This window comes from Engystomops pustulosus, chromosome 5 (assembly GCF_040894005.1).
Source record: "Engystomops pustulosus chromosome 5, aEngPut4.maternal, whole genome shotgun sequence".
In the NCBI taxonomy this organism is placed as follows: domain Eukaryota; kingdom Metazoa; phylum Chordata; class Amphibia; order Anura; family Leptodactylidae; genus Engystomops; species Engystomops pustulosus.
Genome location: NC_092415.1, coordinates 189,416,271 through 189,435,995, shown reverse-complemented (window position 1 = coordinate 189,435,995; position 19,725 = coordinate 189,416,271). Strand labels below are relative to the sequence as shown.

General features: G+C 38.7%; 1 protein-coding gene across 1 annotated transcript; it reads left to right on the top strand.

The window, feature by feature from the left end:
* The first annotated feature begins 2,503 nt into the window (after positions 1 to 2,503).
* On the top strand, positions 2,504 to 19,425 carry LOC140134155 (mycolipanoate synthase-like). The gene is made up of 6 exons (XM_072154791.1): positions 2,504 to 2,561; positions 3,977 to 4,130; positions 8,567 to 8,727; positions 9,610 to 9,813; positions 12,779 to 12,960; positions 13,782 to 19,425. The coding sequence occupies exons 1-6, from the start codon at positions 2,504 to 2,506 to the stop codon at positions 19,239 to 19,241; spliced, it is 6,219 nt and encodes a 2,072-aa protein (XP_072010892.1). The 3' UTR covers positions 19,242 to 19,425.
* The last annotated feature ends 300 nt before the right edge of the window (positions 19,426 to 19,725 follow it).

Below are 19,725 nucleotides of genomic sequence, written 5' to 3'. Positions count from 1 at the left end.
AGGGACACAGGAACCACGGGAAGGCAGGACCATGGGAAAGCAGGACCACGGGTAGGCAGGACCATGGGTAGGCAGGACCATGGAAGGCTGGCAGGACCTCGGAAGGCTCGCAGGACCCTTGGAAGGCTGGCAGGACCTCGGAAGGCTGGCAGGACTTCGGAAGGCTGGCAGGGCCTCGGAAGGCTATCAGGACCGCCACAGGACACCAGGAAAGCCACAGGACACCACGGAACAAGGAAACACCACGAAACACAAAATAAAGCTTAGCAGCTGCATTTCCAGCCGTAAGCTCATACAATAGTCAATAAGTTTTCCCAGTTTCTTGTGGCTTATCCTCGGGTTGGTTTATACTCCAGTATATATGGTAAATCATGGTCCTCATGGCATAATATTTCTCTCAGGATGGTGTCACATTATTGTTTAAATAACATCTCATAACATTAAAGGACATCCAGGATGAAGGATTGTAAACCAAGCGCACTGACATACTGGTGTGTGCCCCCTCTGGCAGGATCTGCTCTTCTTTTTGCTTCCTATGCTCTTGTCTTTAAGAATTATGCAACTTAGCCTCCATTTGGGCTTCAGGCTCCTGTTTGTTTCAGAAATGCTTTGACTTTATAACATTTGATGCATAAAGAACAAATACATTAATGAAACTAATTTCTACCGAACAAGGAAGTCAAATTACTAATACATCATCATTTGCATACTCCATAGGCATATAAAAAATTCTAAATTAGATTTCATCACTTTGGAATGTTTATGATTAAAAATCCCCTCAGGAAAAACTGTAAAAATCAGGGCGGGATAGACCAGCAAATACAAAAGAATTGTATCTAAGGGAGTTGTTACCACTCGTTTCCTGTGGCAGTCAAGTAAGTACTGAAGCTTCTGGGTTTGATGTCTCCTTGTGTAGCTTAAAGGGGCATCTACCACCAGGATGAAGGACTGTATGCAAATTAGCCTGAGGGGCTCCATTGGTGTCAATGTAGCCAGGAGACCCTCAGGCTCATTTGCATACAGACTTTCATCCTGGTGGTAGATGTACTTTAAATTCAGCATAACCAGTGCTGTCGTTATAGGGACCTTGAGGGACATTTATCATTAGGCGACTCCTTGGGAACTGTAGTGCTCTTCTGCCCATCAGATTTATTAAAGTGGCTGTGACCCTTTAATAAACCAGTCTGTGTGCTTACTTTTTTTTTTTAAAAGACACATAAATAGTCACAGTAAAATATTACAGGAAATGTTGCTTGGACCATAAAACAGGTTTGCTGTTTCTACTTTATAAAAAATAATCTCTGTAATACATGTAATCTGTTGTTTTTGTCTGTACCTATGTATTTATCTGAAGTAGTACAATAATAACTACATACTGTAGGTTTTGTTTGAAAAAAAATAGGTAAAAAAGATTTTTTTTTAGGGAGTTTTTTTAGTGGGGAGGAAAAAAGCAACAATTGTTACACTATTTTTTTTCTACATTATCATGCAATGCGGGAATGCATTAATGAGGCACATTTCGGAGTTCACCGAAAGTGCATTGTCCAACGATTCACTAAGATTGTGCACCCGATATATTGCATGTGTCACTACCCCGCTCAGGTTCAATAGATTTCACCATCTTTTAAGTGGTCCATGTAAGTGCATTGGATTGTGACACAATTTGAAAGTTAAATCCCACACTGAGTCCGAATCAATCGGATCGTCCAACGGTCCCCCGATTTATGTCACATAGAAGCCGACGCAGCTGCGCCACAATCCGATTGCGTGCTCCGCAATCTTAGCGCCCACACTTCTTAAATACCCATGCCAGCCGTTTTAGCCCCCAAAAATTTGCACAGTCTGACAAAAGTGTGTGCGCAACTATTAGTAAATGAGTCCCAATTTGTCGCAGGGTCACCAGTGTAAAGTTAGACAGCACTAGTTTTATCACTGTGATGAATATGTGGCACATTGTAAAGCTACTCTTAGAACATCTTCTTTTGGTTGGTTTTCTACCATCTTTGCACCATCTTAATTTTTTTGGTGCACAGTCTATTTCCCACCTGGTCACGCCCCCTTTTCTAGAGACCATGCCCCTTTTCTAGTGGTCACGGTATAGTCAGAAACGTTACAAAAAATAAATGTGGTGCAAGGCATTGTAGACAGGGTTTTTTGGACCAAATTATGGCAGGTGTCTGGCAAAAGTAGACCCCCCCCCCCTCCCAAAAAAAAAAGTTTGTTTTTCTTTTTTGACAGTCTGACATTTTGAACACTTTATTTTCTACTCCCAATTGGGTACAGACTCATTCACAGTTAATTGTAAATTAGAATATTGTGGAGGCAAAGGGGGGTGGTTTGGGATTTAATAGCATTCCTTGGATCTCATTAATAGAACCTCCTGCTCTAATACATACAGTTATGATCTCTAGCTTGTTTTTGTAACTTTAACCATGTTAGTAATTATTATTTTCATTGTATTATACTAATTTTATTTACCTTTTAGAGCTAGAGGATTGCTAGGATGGAGCAGAATGATGAACAAATAGCAATAGTTGGCATAGGATGCAATTTTCCTGGAGGTAAGTGTTATAACCATGGCAGTCTTGGGGTGGAGGGCCTTATCATGGCTTGTACGCTTCAATATCAGCGTACAAGCCATGATTTAGTTGCAATTTAGTCGCACAGAGCTTGGAATTGCAACTACTCCGCCATCTTTGCCAGTTGGAGAGGGACGGTGCCGTGCAGTGGGATAGGGTATGGCAGGGAAGTCCGGCACCTGTGGACTGGCTATAGCCTGCGCCAGGTTGGAGTACATGCTTTAGCTCAGTTCTTTGCCAGGTCGGATCCCAATAGTTTTTATGCCAACAAAAAAAATTTATCTACTCATGTTATCTATCAGGTCTGATGTGTGATCTATTTTTATGAAACAAAACAGAAAACCTTGTTTTATTTTAATTACACCAAGTAGAGATGCCAAATTTATATAGTTTGGATATATTTTAATACCTTTTAAAAAATGTCCAAAAAAAGTCATAGCCATATACTTTTTCAGACTTTCATACTGATGTACAAAGTTGTTGAAAAAGTGTTAATATGGAGACATTTGGACATTTTTTCCATTACAGCATTCACTGTATGGATTAGTAATTTTTGTATTTTGAGAGATTTTGGGATGTGTGGAAGTTGACTTTAATTTTCATATTTTGTAAAACTTTGGGAACCATTGAACCCTAGGGGGGTCTGATCACACATACAATATACTGCAATACAACTGCACTGACGTATATTGTCAAAATACTTCCCCTTAGTGACTCCAAGCTGTCATGGCAACTGATCGGCGATGTGATAGGTGGTTAATATGGCGGCACTCATGTGCTGGCACTGATTAGGTGCTGCGGTCGCAGACTCACCTAACAGGTTAACTGATGGCACTTAGTAATCCCTCGGTTAATAAACCCCTTCCAGCAATTAGCATTTTTATTCTTGATCCTATGGTTGTGGTTACATGTGGCACTTACATTGTGTTTGGAAACACAATGCAAATGCCTTGGGGAACAATGCACAATGAAAATGCCCAGGAATGGGGGAACATGTGATCAGGCTGAGCCCCATCCCTGGGCATTTGGAGTGTGTTTCTAAATGTAATGTTAACACCTTGTGTGACCGCACCCTGTTGTTTCTAATTTTTTATAATAAAGAATTCAATTGAAATTGAAAAACAAATGCCCCGGACCTGGCTTATTTTTTCAGCGGCACAACCGCCTGACAGATACATCCAGAGGCCTATGCCAATGTATCTTCTGGAAAAGGAGGTCGTGGCCTTTCCCTTACATCTATGCAGAAGCGGCAGCACATGATATACACCGCCCTATGTCACTCTGCATTCTAGTAAAAATATGATTACAGAACTTGAGCAATAAAAGTAGGGATGCTTGGTCTCCTATGTAATATGTATAGAAAATGTGTATTTAACAGGAAAATGTTTATTTAACAGGTGAAGGAATAGAAAATTTTTGGAAAGTCCTTATCGAGGGTAAAAATTGTGCAAAAGACATACCCGAAGAAAGATTTGACCTCAAAAAATGGTATGATCCTGATCAAAACAAACCAGGCAAAATATACACCAGGCGAGCAGCTTTTGTAGATGGGTAAGTACGTTATGGAAGTCATTTATCTTTATTTTTCTTCTTTCTTTTTTGAGACATTTTTTCGGTGCATTGCAATTTTTGCACCTTTTTTGGGGACATTTTGAAATGTCCACCGGACATTTGTTTTTCGTCAGTAAGACACATTTATCTTCTATTCCAGATGTGCTAAATGTCGCAAATGGCATTTATCATTTCAAATTGTCTCAAATTTGCGACATTTTTGGGCGCAAAAAACTCCAGACGAAACCATAGTTAAGAAAAACTTAGAAAATGGAAAGAAGTGACTTGAGACATTTGTGCAACATTTTTAAGACATTTGTAACAAATGTCGCAAAAAGAGATCTGAAAAAAGAAACCCATTTAACACAAAAAAAAAGTGAGAACGATAAATTACCAAAGAAGCAGACGGGAAAACAACAACGGAAAAACAAACGGAGATAAGATAAATGACCCCCTATGTTTATAAGTTATTAACCCCTACGGGACACAGCATCTTTTGGCCTAAAGGACGCGGACCCATTTTTCAAATCTGCCCTGTGTCACTATAAGTGGTTATAGCGTGGGAACGCTATGAGAAATCCAGGGGATTTTGAGATTGTTTTCTCGTGACACATTGTACTTCAAATTAGTTTAAAAATTTGGATGAAATCTTTTGCGTTTAGTTATGAAAAAAAACAAAATTTGGCAAAAAATTGGAAAAATTCTATATTTTCAACGTTCTAAATTCTCTACTTTTGATGCAGATAGTCATAGCACCCAAATAAATTCATAACTTACATTTCCCAAATGTCTGCTTTATGTTGGCATGGTTTTTTTAAGATTCCACATATTTTACTAGAATGTTATGAGGCTCAGAATTTAGGTATCATTTTTCACATTTTTTGTAAAATCACCAAAACCCGTATTTAGATGGACCTGCTCAACTTCTAATTGACACTGAGAGGCCTAAATAATAGCTAGACTCATAAATTACCCCATTGTGGAAACTACACCCCTCAACGTATGAAAAACCACTTTTAAGAAGTTTGTTAACCCTTTAGGTGTTTTATAGGGGTTAAAACAAAACGGAGGTGCAGTCTGAAAATTGTAATATTTTTTCACAATACACTCATTTTGGGTGGAAAATTAAACATTTACAATGGATTAAATGAAAAAAGGCTCCACAAAGTTTGTTACCCAATTTCTCCCGATTTCTCACCGATACCCTATATGTGGTGGTAACCTGATGTATGGGCGCACGGCCGGGCATAGGAGGGAAGGAGGCGTCATCCAGATCCGATTTGCTATGTCACATTGTACAGGCTATAATTTTTTTCTTTTTTTATTGAGGACCTATAGGGGCTTATTTCTTTTGCCACATGAGATGCACTTTTCTGGTACATAATTTTGGGGCATCTATAGCTAATTGGTGAGATTTAATTAAAGCTTTGTTGGTGGAGGAAATGAAAATCGTCAATTTTTAGGAACATTTTTATGTGTTTTTTTTTTGGCCGTTAACCATACCATAAAAATAGTATATTATTTTTATTCTTTGGGTCGCCACGATTACAAAAATACTTCATTTATATATATTTTTTATTTTTTCCCATTTTTACTGAATAAAAAGTAATTTGGCAAAATTGTTGTTAATTTTAGCATCACCGTCTTTCATATGCATAACTTTTTTATTTTTCACCTCACAAATCTGTTTAAGGGCTTATTTTTTGCGAGAAGGATTGTTCTTTTTAGTGGTCTTATTTTAGATTGCGTAACTTTTTTAAATCACTTTTTAGAGCATTTTTAAAGGGCATTAATAAAAAATCATCTTTTTTTCAGAGAGTTTTTTGAGGTTGTTTTTTACGGGGTTCACTTTGCGGATCTAATAATGATTCTGTTTTATTATGCAGATTGTTACGGACGCAGGGATACCAAATATGTGGGGGTTTTGTGTATTTTATTCAATTGTACTGAATAAAAACTAATTTGGAGAAAATCTTATTCATTTTAGCATCACCATCTATTCATATGCATAACTTTTTTATTTTTTGGCTGACAAATCTGGTTAGGGGCTTATTTTTTGCGAGAACAGTTGTTCTTTTTAGTGGGCTTATTTTAGAGTGCATAAAAATTTTTAAATCACTTTTTAGAGCATTTTTTATAGGGTATTAATTAAAAATTATCTTTTTTTCGGAACGTTTTTTGCGTTTTTTTCCTCCGGCGTTTACCGTGCGGGTCCAGTAATGATTCTGTTTTATTATGCAGATTGTTACGGACGCGGCAATACCAAACATGCGGGGGTTTTTTGTGTTTTTATGTTTTTTATACTTTATTAAGTGTTTTTATGGGAAAGGGACATTTTAGGGGCTTATATTTTTATGTATTTATTTTTTATTTATTATAATGTGTAGTGTTAAGTGTTTTTGCATAATTTTACTTCTACATACTTGAACTTAAACCAGTGATACTCTGATCACTGGTTTAAGTTCAATACACTGCTCTACAATACTATTTTATTGTAGAGCAGTGTAAACTGTCTAAGCATGCTTGCGCATGCTCAGACAGTTTGCAGTCAGACCCGGAAGGGTTCTGGCTGCCATGGAAACCGGGCAGCTCCGGGGCACATGCCAGTCCTCGGAGCTGCCCAGGAGAGGATCGGATCCCCCGGTAAGCGGCACGGGGGATCCGATCCATAGGGGGAAGACCCTTACACGCCGCGGTCATGCTTGACCGCGGCGTGTAAGGGGTTAACACCCGCGATCGGAGTCGGCTCCGATCGCGGGTGTTAGCGCAGGCTGTCAGCTGTACTAGACAGCTGACAGCCGCTGCTTCTGGTACCGGCTCCGTTCGTGAGCCGGTGCCAGAAGCAGGACGTTATAGTGCGTCCTGGTGCGCTAAGTATCTAGCCACCGGGACGTACTATAACGTCCTGGTGCGCCTAGGGGTTAAAATAATCATTAAAATAACAATATAAAACATAAAATCATTACATTTTCACATTTTAGAATGAGTCCTACCAGAGCATTTGTTATATATACATTGACCCAAGTTACTAAGAATAACATTTTGGGGCACATTTACTTACCGGTCCGAGTCGCGATCCCCGATCTGGACTCTTCGGCTATGATGCACTGTGCCGCGATCCACATAGATCCTGCGCCCGATGTCCTGCATATGTCAATTCCCCGCTCAGGTCTGATGGAGCTCACCTTCTTCTTCACGGTGCATGGCTTGCGACAAAAATACAGCCGCAGGACCCTTGGTAAATAAGCCCCTTTATGTCAGTTTAAAAGTAGTTGTAGTGATTTGTGCAACATTTATTAATGTCTCCTTTTCATCAGCAATACTGATGAGCCAAGTGAGAGTCAATTACATTTGGAGTGGAGTAATAGCTCTTGTAGGGACATCTAGTTATGGATTGCACTTGTTGGATACTTACTCTTAGGCACTAGATCTTTTTGAAAATAAAGTCAATGGTCCGCATTTATTAAAGCGTTTTCTGTCTGACTTTGCACTAGGAAGAACATGCAAACTGCTGGCACATGAATTTATAAAGTGTCAGTTTTGTTTTACGGCTGCTTGGTGTCTGACAAGATAGAAAAAATGTGCACCCAAAAGTGCATGTTAGTGGTTAGTCAGACCGTGCACCACAATAACGGTTTTTCCCAGCGTTTAACCCAGTAACGGAAAATAGCGACCAAAAAATTCTATAAAAAGTAAAAAGGCTGCACAGTCCCTAAAATGGAAGCATTAAAAACTTCATCAAACGTCACAAAAAATGACACCTCCCACAGCTCCATGCACCGAAATATGAGTTATTAGCACTAGAACATGGCAAAATGAAGAATTTATTTTAAGAAGTTTTAATTTTTGTAAATGTATGAAAACATCATAAAACCTATATAAATTTGGTATCCCCGTGATCGTACCAACCCAAGGAATAAAGTAGACATGTCATTTAGGGTGCACAAAGAAAGTCATAAGATCCAAGCCCACAAGAAAAAGCGCAAATGCATGTTTTCACCAATTTCACTGCATTTGTAATTTTTTTCCCGCTTCCCAGTACACGGCACGGAATATTAAATACTGTCACTATGAAGTGCAATTTTTACGCAGAAAATAGCCCTCACACTGCTCATTTTTGAGGGTGGGGAGTGAAAAATGGAAATGCAAAAAGGAAAAAAAGGGTCTGGTCGTTAAGGGGTTAATGTAATGTGAACATATTTTTAAATATACATCACCATGGAATTAATGCTGCTTTATAAATAATTATTATTATTAGCAGCATCATAGAACAGGGCAAATAGGATTATTATTTTTTATTGACTTTACTCACTGTTTTGGGTTTTTAGATAATATTAGCGCAGTTTTAATGGAAGGATGTAGTGTGGAATAATGTAGTGATATTTCTATGTCATATAGAAGATATTTAGTCTTTCTTTTTCTTTCTATGAATTAAGGATGAATGAATTTGACAATAAAGTATTTGAAATCAATAATTCTGAGACTGACAATATGGATCCACAACACAAATTATTGCTTGAATGCACGTACAGAGCTCTGGAAGACGCAGGCTACCCCTCTGAAAGTATACGAGGAAGTAAAACTGGAGTATTTATAGGTAAGACAATTATTTTCATAACAGTAGTTTAGTAGGGATGCAAAAAAGAATAAGAAGACCCGTGGTCAGTCTAATCCTGTTTGTATATTGTTGGAGGCGAGTTGTAATGGGAGCACTGGACTCAGGGACAACATACAGGACAGTAAGCCCTAAAACTCCAGCCCCACCTCAACATCTCTGCCTTCTTGCCTCTGTGTATCCTAGGCGATAAGGGACAACTACGAAGACAGTCCCTCCCTGCTTGAAAGTGTTGATATGTAACAAGAAAGACAAACAACACAGAAAAGCATACACAAAAGAATAGTCAAGAATGCAAGACAAATATAAAAAAAAAAGACGAGTACGGACGAATAGCAAGCAAAGTACAGACAAAAGAGCTAGCAAAAAATCAGGGGAATTTATTAGAGTATGGAGTCTGCTCTGAGAATTAGAGCGTTAACCCTTGCTCGTTTAGAACAAAATTTGCAGAGCCGAGGTAGATTTAACCGGCAGTACAGCTGTAGAGCACTGCTCAGACTGCCGACTGAAAAGAACCAGATAGAATTGAGCGTCTTCTCAGCTTGACAGTACAAATTACAGGAGACCCAGACGTAACATGTGTATTATGCCTTTGAAACAAAAAAAACTAAAATATAAGGGCAAAAAAATGGGAAAGAAAATAAAAGAAACAAACTCACCGTTTATTAATGTGTTAATTTTTGTAAGGGCCCTTATTTTAGGTACCCATCCCTACCACTATTTTTTCCGTGTACGTTATAGGAAAAAAACAAGATAAAATGGCAATATGGTCCATTTTCCATTCAATGATTCACTGTACAAACCAAAGAAAACTATGTTCACAATTAATGATATAATATAAAATGCTCTTTTTTGTACTGTCAGGTCTCATGAACAGAGATTCTGAGTCTATTTACACCAACTGTCCAGATAACATCAATCATTTTACTGGCACTGGGACAGCAACCAGCATAGCAGCCAACAGGATATCCTACTGCTTCAACCTGATGGGACCATCCCTATCCATCGACACGGCCTGTTCTTCATCCTTGGTTGCTTTACATTACGCATGCCAAGCCATCAGACAAGGTAGAGCAATTAAATAATTACTGCCAAGCTGAATGCTAACTGTTTCAAGAGCAGGATTTTCTGGTCAGTGACAGGACCCTACAGGCAGTGGGGCACATTTACTATGAACAGTGCAGTCTGTTCTATGTGTAGTTGCCTGTGTAGTGTGCAGGGGGCGCCAGATTCAGGATTTCAGGTGCCCATTCTGCATGAATCTAGGGCCCCCTGCACTGCTCCGATGGAGTGCACCACTTTTTTTTTTGGTGCATCCTTAACATGGGGCGTGTGACACTATTCTGTCGGACTTTGCATCTTAAATCTGGTGCACGGTCTGACTGAGCACCGGAACGCCCCCTTCAGTGCAGAAATTTGTGTTGCATAAAGAGTAGTGCAGCGAGCACCACAATTGTGTTGCATGTGCCACAAAGCAGTTTGCACTAAAAAGAATGTGCAATGTCTGACAGAAAACAACACGTCCCGCAAAAAATAAGCACTCATCCAGCTATAGAGACTGTTAATGAATGAGTTATGCCACTTGGAAAATGGCAATGTAAAAATAATAGATTTTTTCCCCACCTTAGGTTTTATTTGACAAAATATAAGCAAAAATATAGAAATATGGTACCTACCTATAGAATTAATATATCATGTTACTCAGGGTATATTATGAACACCAACAAAAAGTCAAAATTCAATGACAGGATTTATGTTTTCTCTACAACCTTAAAAAACTTAATAGATTTTTGTCAATAGGGCATTGCCACCTCAAAAAATGTATTGAAAAATGCATCTAATCCCTCAAAAAATAGCCCTCACGTGTCCACATGAACAGAAAACAAATATTTTATGGATCTCAAAAGTGCACCCATGAAGCAACGAAAAAACACTAAATTCTATAGGGCAAAACTGGCTGATGCATGATCCTCCTTCCCTTCTGCACCTCGCTGTGCACCCATACAACAAATGACGTTCACATGTGGGGGGTCTCCGTACTAGGGAGAAATTGTATAACAAATTTTAAGATGCGTTTTCTCTTTTTATCTTTTGTGAATGGGTAAATTTTAGAGATAAATGAACATATGACTGTCAAAATCTAAATGTTTCAATTGTTTCAATTACTATGAAGATCTCAAAGGGTTAACAAATTTCCTAAAAGCTGTTTCTGGTGGGTGCAGATTTGAAAAAGGAGTGATATATAGGGTTTTCTTATATTATTTATTTCAAATCTCATTAAAAACAATAAAATTCATCAAAAAAGTCAATTCTGAAATCTGCTTGAAAATGTTCAATTAAAAGTCACGTGACATCAAAGTAAAATATCCAGACATTTTAAAAATTCTGAAAAGATAAAGCAGACATATAGGAAATGATATTTAGTAACTCATTTAGGTGATAAAACTATCTCCTTTGAAAACGAGAAGATTTCGAATTTTGAAAATGAACGCAAAACTTAGCAGCCAAAATTTGCCACTAAAATGAAGAATAACATGTGACAAGAAAACACAACTTCAAAATCGCTTTGATAAGCAAAAGTGTTCAAAAGTTTTAACCATATAAAGCGAGACATGTCAGATTACAAATAATTGGGCTGAGCCTTAAGCTATAAACTGGCTGCGTCCTAAAGGGGTTAATGCTAAGGTCCTTTTTCTAATTACTGTATATACTAGAGTATAAACTGATTTTTTCAGCACAATTTTTGAGTTAAAAATCCCCCACTTGGCTTATACTCGGGTATAAAAAAAACAAACAAACTGAGTACTCCCTTTCTGACTCCCCGGGCAGGTCCTGTGCTGCTGACATCATAGTTTGTGCACCGGCCGTGCCGTGTCGGTGACATGGAGCTGGCGCACATGAAGTATGATGAGCACCTGCTGGCTATATACTAAAGGAGACTGACTGGCAAAATACTACAGTGCACTGACTATATACAATACTACAGGGCGCTGGCTTTATACTACAGGTAACTGGCTATATACTAGAGGGCTAGCTATATACTACAAGGGACTGGCAGTATACTACAGGAGACTGGCTACATACTACAGGGGGGTAGCTATATACTACTGGGGTTGGCTGGCTATATACTACTGGGGGCAGGCTGCTATATACTACAGGGGGCTGGATGGTTGTCTATATACCACTGGGGGCTGACTGGTTATATACTAGGGAGGCTGTGACCAATGCCTTTCTCCCCCTTGGCTTATACTCAAGTCAAAAGTTTTTACCAGTTTTTGGTGGTAACATTAGGTGCCTCGGCTTATACTCAGGTCTTGCTTATACTCGATTATATAGCGTATTTTTACAGTCTAGCATCCAAATCCATAATTTTTTTTTTTTTTATTTGTTGAGCTATTTGAGAGCTTGATTGATTTGTAACAGTGTTTACTGGATGGGATAATCATATCAATTTGGGACCCTAAACCACAGGTCCATACAGACAGGTTGTCGTTAATATTATTTGTTTTTTAAGCTTTTTAGGTCTTTAAAATTAAAGAGATACTGGGGCAGATTTACTTACCCGGCCCGTTCGCGATCCAGCGGCGCGTTCTCTGCGGTGGATTCGGGTCCGGCCGGGATTTATGAAGGCAGTTCCTCCGACGTCCACCAGGTGGCGCTGCTGCGCTGAATTTCCCTGAAATGCATTGATGTTCACGATCCTATCCTGGATGAAGGTGAGTGCAAGCTCCGCGACACAATTTCCTTTTTTAAATGCGGCGGTTTTTCCGAATCCGTCGGGTTCTCGTTCGGCCACGCCCCCCGATTTCCGTCGCGTGCATGCCGGTGCCGATGCGCCACAATCCGATCGCGTGCGCCAAAATACCGGGGCAATTCAGGTACAATCGGCGCAAATCAGAAATATTCGGGTAACACGTCGGGAAAACGCGAATCGGGCCCTTAGTAAATGACCCCCATTGTGTATAATTATTATACATATATTTTTCTGTTGTAGAGGTTTTAACTTTTTTGATTATTTCTGTACATTTACCAGGTGATTGTGAGATGGCGATATGTGGTGGTGTCAGCTGTATCATTGAACCTCGCGTCTTTGTCTCGCTTTGTAAAGCAAAAATGCTTTCTGCTGATGGAACCAGCAAGCCTTTCTCCACCAGAGCTGATGGATATGGAAAAGGAGAAGGATGTGGCATTGTTCTTCTAAAATCTTCAAAAAAGGTAAAACAAAAGAAAAAAAAAAAAATTCAAGCCAGCACTGCCATGACATAATGACAAATAATACATAGCAGAGGCAAAGCCTAACGGAATGCCAGTTAAGGTGACAGTTCATAGATCTTTATGTACTCAATATATCAATGCATCATAGAATCTTTCAGTATTAAAAAAATAAGTACACAAAAAGTAACCAAAAATAAAACAGTTTTCCATAAAAAATTGTTTCTATTTTGTAAAAACAGTAAAAGAAGAATACACGCATCTACACTTTTGGCATTGCCTGACCCCAAATGACCCAAATAATTTTTGTAAAATGACCATCAATATCAAACATGGATAAATGTAGATAGATGCAGGCACAGTGACTGCTGTAATCTATTTATATTTGTTATCCATGGCCTGCTTCCTTCTAAATTTCACTTTAAAATGTAAAATTAAAAAAATAAAAAAGTATTCTAATGAGACAAAGGGGGTTTGGTGGGTGTTTCCAGAGCCCCTCCGTGCTACAGTATCATAGGCTTTGACAATGAGAAGAACATGTCTCACCCAAACCCCTGCTCTCTCCCTCCTCACTCTGCCTGTATAAACAGCAGTAGAAAATACAGGGGTAGAAGTGAAAGACATCACCGAATAGCTCTGGAAACACCCACCAGAGCCCCTCAAGATCATTAGCATAATTGTAAACGTTGATTTAAGAAGGAAGGTAATTTAAAATGTAATACACTACTGTATATCACTGTATTATATAGTACTACTGGAAATTGTTCTTAGGAAGAAATTGGTTGTTAATTTTAACACAGTTTCCACTACTATTACTTGATTAGGCTAAAGAAGAATACTGTAAAGTCTGGGGACTTATAAGTGCAAGTGCAGTGAACCAAGATGGACGCTCTACTTCTCCAATCACAAGGCCATCTCAACATCAGCAAGAAATGTTATTGCAGCACATCTACAGCAAGATAGATCCATGCTCTGTGCAGTACATTGAGGCTCATGGTACTGGAACACCAACTGGTGACCCAATAGAAGCCTCAAGTGTTGGAAATGTTATTGGGAAGAAACATTGTAAAGGAATGAAACCTCTGAAAATTGGATCTGTTAAAGGAAATATTGGTCATACAGAATCGGCTGCTGGGGTTGCTGGGTTGATAAAAGTTCTTCTCATGATGCATCATGAAATTATCCCTCCATCTCTACATTATTCTAAAGAAAATGGCATTAAAATAATTGAGGAATCCAATCTAGAAATTCCAACCAGTCCTGTAAAATGGCAAGAGGACAGCAAATTTGGAAGAATGGCAGGAATTAATTGTTTTGGGTTTGGTGGAACTAATGCTCATGTTGTTGTCAAACAAAGCAAACAAGAATATCCAAAATATCATTCAAAAAGATCTGTTGAAATATTCATATTATCAGCAGCTTCAAGCAAATCCCTTCAACTCTGTATTGAGGACACAATAACAGTGCTAAGCAACGCAGCATCCTTATCCCTGGAGAACCTGGTCTACACGGCAGCTTGTAGAAGAAGTCATCTAAATTACAAGTACAGAACAGGATTTCTGGCCTCTTCCTTATCTCACTTACACCAACAGCTACAAACAGTGAGCAAATATGACCCAGTAGCTAAATCCAGTCCTCATATAGTATTTGTATTCTGTGGGAATGGAGTCGTTTATAAAGGGATGTGTAAGATGTTACTTGAACATGAACCTGTGTTCAGAAAGAAATGTATAGAGATAGACAAGATGATAAGATTTTATACTTCCATTTCGGTGGTACAGTTGTTGGAGAAAGAGTCTGATGATTTCTCAAGTCCAGATGTGGCCCAGTTGCTGCTCTTCACGATACAGGTGTCATTGGTGGCTCTTCTGTCACATTGGGGGGTGAAGCCAGACTCCATTGTAGGACATTCAGTTGGAGAAGTTGCTGCAGCTCATTGTTCTGGACTTCTTTCTCTAGAAGATGCTGTTAAAGTCATATATTACAGGAGCACACTGCAATGTAAGGCTACTGGGGGAAGTATGCTGGTAGTCGGAAATCTACCAGTGACTGAAGTATCAAAAATAATTAATCAATATGAAGGTAAGGTGTGCATTGCTGCTTATAACAGCCCTACTTCATGCACGTTGTCAGGTGACACTAACACAATCGAAAAACTCCATGGGGAACTGTCCAAAGAATATAGCAAAAAGAATATCTTCCTCCACACACTCAATGTTCCTGCAGCATATCACAGCCCCATGATGGATCCTATATTAAATGAGGTAAAACAAAACCTGCATGATCTACAAAGACAGAAACAAGAAGTTGTTCTTGTTTCAACAGTGACAGGAAAGCCTGCAACCACAGAAGATTTCACGACTGGTAGTTACTGGGCTGAAAATATTCGAAAACCAGTTCTCTTTCAACAAGCTATTGAAATTACAGCAAAAGATAAAGAAAACACTCTGTTTATTGAAATCAGTCCTCGAAGAGCACTACAAAGGAACATCATTGAAACTTTAGGACCCAAAACAACAGTATTACCCGTTATACAACCTCAACAAGAATATGAGACCATCTTTTCTACTCTGAAAGATCTGTTTACACGAGGATATAATCCTGACTGGTGTAATGTATTTGAAGATTATAAGTCATCTCCATCAACAATCCCAAGATACCAATTTGATCACATTAAGAAAGATATTAAGTACGAAAAAATTAGACAAAAAAATGAAACAGCGCCAAGTCACAACCATCCATTAATACACATCATGAGTGAAGATTTCACAGAGTTCACATGTAAAGTATCAAATGAACTTACCCCGTATGTCTATGAACACAAAAACTCAGAATCTGCCCTAATTCCAGGTGCATTCTATGTAGAACTTGGATTGGCGGCTGCAATGAATAGCTTTAAACCTAAAGTGCCTTTAAGTTCTTTGGAAATCAGTGCAACATTTTCCAGTCCCTGTGTTCTTTACCAAGACTCCATGGACCTAAACATTAAACTACGCCAAGACGGCAAAGGAAAAATTTTTGAAGTTCTATCATCTCATGTTTTTGCAAGTGGGCAAATACAAAAACATAACTGTAGCTTAAAGGAAGACAGAAAAATCTCAGTAGAGCATATTTTCCAAAGATGTACTTCTATAATCAGGTCAGAATATATCTATCAGCGTCTTTCCACATTTGGATTTGAATACGGGAAGGTTTACAAGCAACTTGCTGATGTTCATTATGGAACAGATCTGAATGAAGGAATTGCCAGAGTAAATGTCAGTGAAGAAGTCAGGGAAACAATGTATGAGTACCACATACATCCAGTCATATTAGACTGCTTTCTCCAAATGGCTGTTTGTGTGGGATCAGATACCAAAGACACCACCATATTCCCGTCATCCATAGAAGGTTTAACAGTTCTTCAGCCTCTTCAAGAAGAAATGATCATCTACATGAAATCTACAAAAACAGAAAATTATAAAGAAATATGTGGATGTTTTGCTGACAAGAACGGTTCCATTTTAGTAGAAATCAAAAGTGCTAAGATGGCATTTGTAAAATTAACCAAAAACAAACCAGAAAAACTGTTTTTCCAAGTTAAATGGTCAAAGTGTTTACCATCCAGTCATAGACCAGAAATTGAGCCGAAAATGTTGATATACTCAGACGATCTTAAAATAGGTACAAACTTATCAAACTACATGAAGAATGAATTGAGCTTCATCAACTTCAATGGTTGGAATTCAGATATTAAAGAACAAAAACTTTTAAACAGTGGATGTAAAGATGTTGTGTTTATGTGGGGAATCCAAAGAGAAAATGAAGATATTCTGAACAACCTTACTCAATATCTAGCAAAGTGCTGTGAAATCTATCGACAGCTTATCCTAGCAGTAAGAAAGACAAACCCCAAGCCTTCTATTCGGACAGTGACATGGAGGACAGTTGACAATACAGTGGATCACATTAACCCTGGATTTGCTTTTATTGGAATGACAAGAACCTGTGTCATTGAAATACCAGATATAACATTCCAGCTCATTGACATTAGCTCCACAAGTCCACAAGATGTTGCGGCACTAGCCCAAGTTCTTCTTAACTATAGCCCAGAGGAGCACCCGGAGATCTGGATCAAAGATGGTTCTATTTATACCAATGAAATAACTTACACTGACACTGAAATGACACAGAAAATAAAACCTTCACAGAAATCTGATAACTTTACACTTTTTACTTCAAAACCTTATACTGTCACAAACATTTCTGCTGAGCACACTAACAAAGTTTCTGAGTTAAAAAACAAAGATGTGAAGATTTGTGTGGATCAAATTAGCTGCCACACGGATGACTATTTTCCGGTTAGTCTTCCAAGCTGGAAATATGGGAATACTTTGTACTGGAACTCTTCCTCTAGTGATAAGCATGAACTTGTTGCTCTGGATTTTGCTGGGATTGTAACTGAAGTTGGAAAAGATGTCAAGACAATCCAAGTTGGTGATCGAGTTGTGGCTTGCTATCCAACAACTGCGACCTCTCACATCAGTCTTCCAGAGAATGTTTGCTACTTAGTCAAAAAAGCTCCAGTGATACAAAATGTTCCCTGCATCTCATTTTTTGTCTTAGCCTGGGAAATTTTACACAATCAGCTGCCACGTGCAAAGAATAAGCCAAAACTTGTAATTCTAACATCTGATGCAAAGTCAGTCTTATGTACAGTTTTGTCTAAGACGGCAAAACACCGTGGATGGGAACCGGTGATATCTGTGGGCAGTAGGGAGGTTGATAAGAAATGCACTTGCATGGTTATTCTTCCTACAGCTGGTGCCGTCTCTAAAGACGATATTGATGGATTACCGCTCCTCAATGATGTTGTGATTGTATCAGATACTAAAAATATGAAACATTGTCCCAATCTAATTTTAAGCAGCAATCAAGATCTTCATATCCACCTTGTTCACATTTCAACTGTTTTCCAGAAAGCATTTTTACAACAGAATGGACAAGAACTGCAAAAGTGGCTTTATTCTATATCTTCAGAAAACAATATCAGTTCAAAATTGTTGATGCAACCACTATGGAATGGAGCAGAATTTGATTATAGAGAAGACAGCTACTTTAAGACTCAGGCCTTACCTGTAATTGAGCTTGACAACAGTACCATCTCAAGGATTCCTATGTCAGCCCCCAGTCTACAGCTTTTCAAAGATAATGTTGTATACATTGTCACAGGGGGTCTGACTGGTCTTGGTTTTGAAACTGTGAAATTTATTGTGAACAATGGTGGTGACCATATAGCAATTCTATCGAGAAGAAAGCCAACCCCAGAGATGGAACAACAGATAGCTGAGGTCCAGAATCAAAGGGAAACCACCATGATAGTTGCTATACAATGTAACGTTTCCTCTTACCCTGAAGTAAAGCGAGCCATTTATTTAATAAAAAGAGCATTTCCTACTAAACCAATAAGAGGAGTCTTTCATAGTGCAGTTGTTTTTCATGATGGACTTTTGCAGAACCTGAACTTGCTTTTGTTTGAGAAAGTTCTTAGCCCAAAAGTAGATGGAGCAGTGAATCTTCACCGTGCCACATTAAACATGGAACTTGACTATTTTGTTTGCTATTCATCTGTTGCTTCATTTGTTGGTAATTCAGGACAAGCAAATTATGCAGCTGCCAACTCCTTTCTAGACATTTTCTGTCAATACAGAAGGAATCTGGGTCTCTGTGGGCAATCGATCAGTTGGGGCGGCCTCAATCTTGGAGTACTACTCAATCAACCTCAAATTCATGAACTCTTAAAAACCAAAGGAATACTTCTTCTGAATTCTGAGGAAATTCATGAGAGCCTGAAGAAATGTCTACAGATAAATAATCCACATCAAGCAATAGTGAAATTCAACTTTAGAAACATGTATGAAAACTTTATCAAAGACATCCCAGCTCTGAGAAAACGCTTCTATAATGTGGTAATGGAAGAAGTAAACATTTGGGAGAAAACATCAAGAGAAAAACAATCTTCTGACAGTAATGAAACAAGTGAGAATTACATTTTGTTAGTAGTGACTGAGCTTACAGGAGTGAGCTCCAGTGACATCTCTACGACGACTCTTCTGAGTTCCCTAGGGATGGACTCAATGTTGGCTATGACGTTACAAAGTCGTATCTTCCAAGAGAAGAAAATAAACATCCCCCTGGTGAAACTGTTGGATCCCAACACAACAATCTCAGCCCTGGCATCACTTCTCGACACAAATTGTCATACAAAAGAGTTGGGTAAAGAAATAGAGGACAAGTTTCTATGATAAAACAATTGCCGAATTCTACATTTCTTATTTCACATTATTAATTGACATTATTATGCCTGCAAATTTTATTCTATTTTTTCAACTAATAATCCAGGGTTTATCAATTTAAAACCTGTTTCTGCTTAGTTTGGGAACCTGTCACCACACAAACCCTCTAAACCACAGTAGCCACAGTAGCTTCTTCTGTAATATGTACATCCCTGGAGGGGATATGCTTTTTTTAGCATATATCTAGGTTGCAGCATCTTTTATTTTTTTGTAAGATGCAGTCAAGGAGGTGAAGCAGCTTGAGTAAACGATCTGGCAACCCCTCCTCTCCCTACCCCTCCTGACCACTGGAGATCTCATACATGTGCAGTGCACCTTTGATTTCGGGCCCAGCGCAGTACCTAAATGTACATATTACAACCTAAAAATATGCCCAGTAGTCCCCCGGGGGATTAACATATTACAACCCAGAAATATGCTAAAAATACCGCAA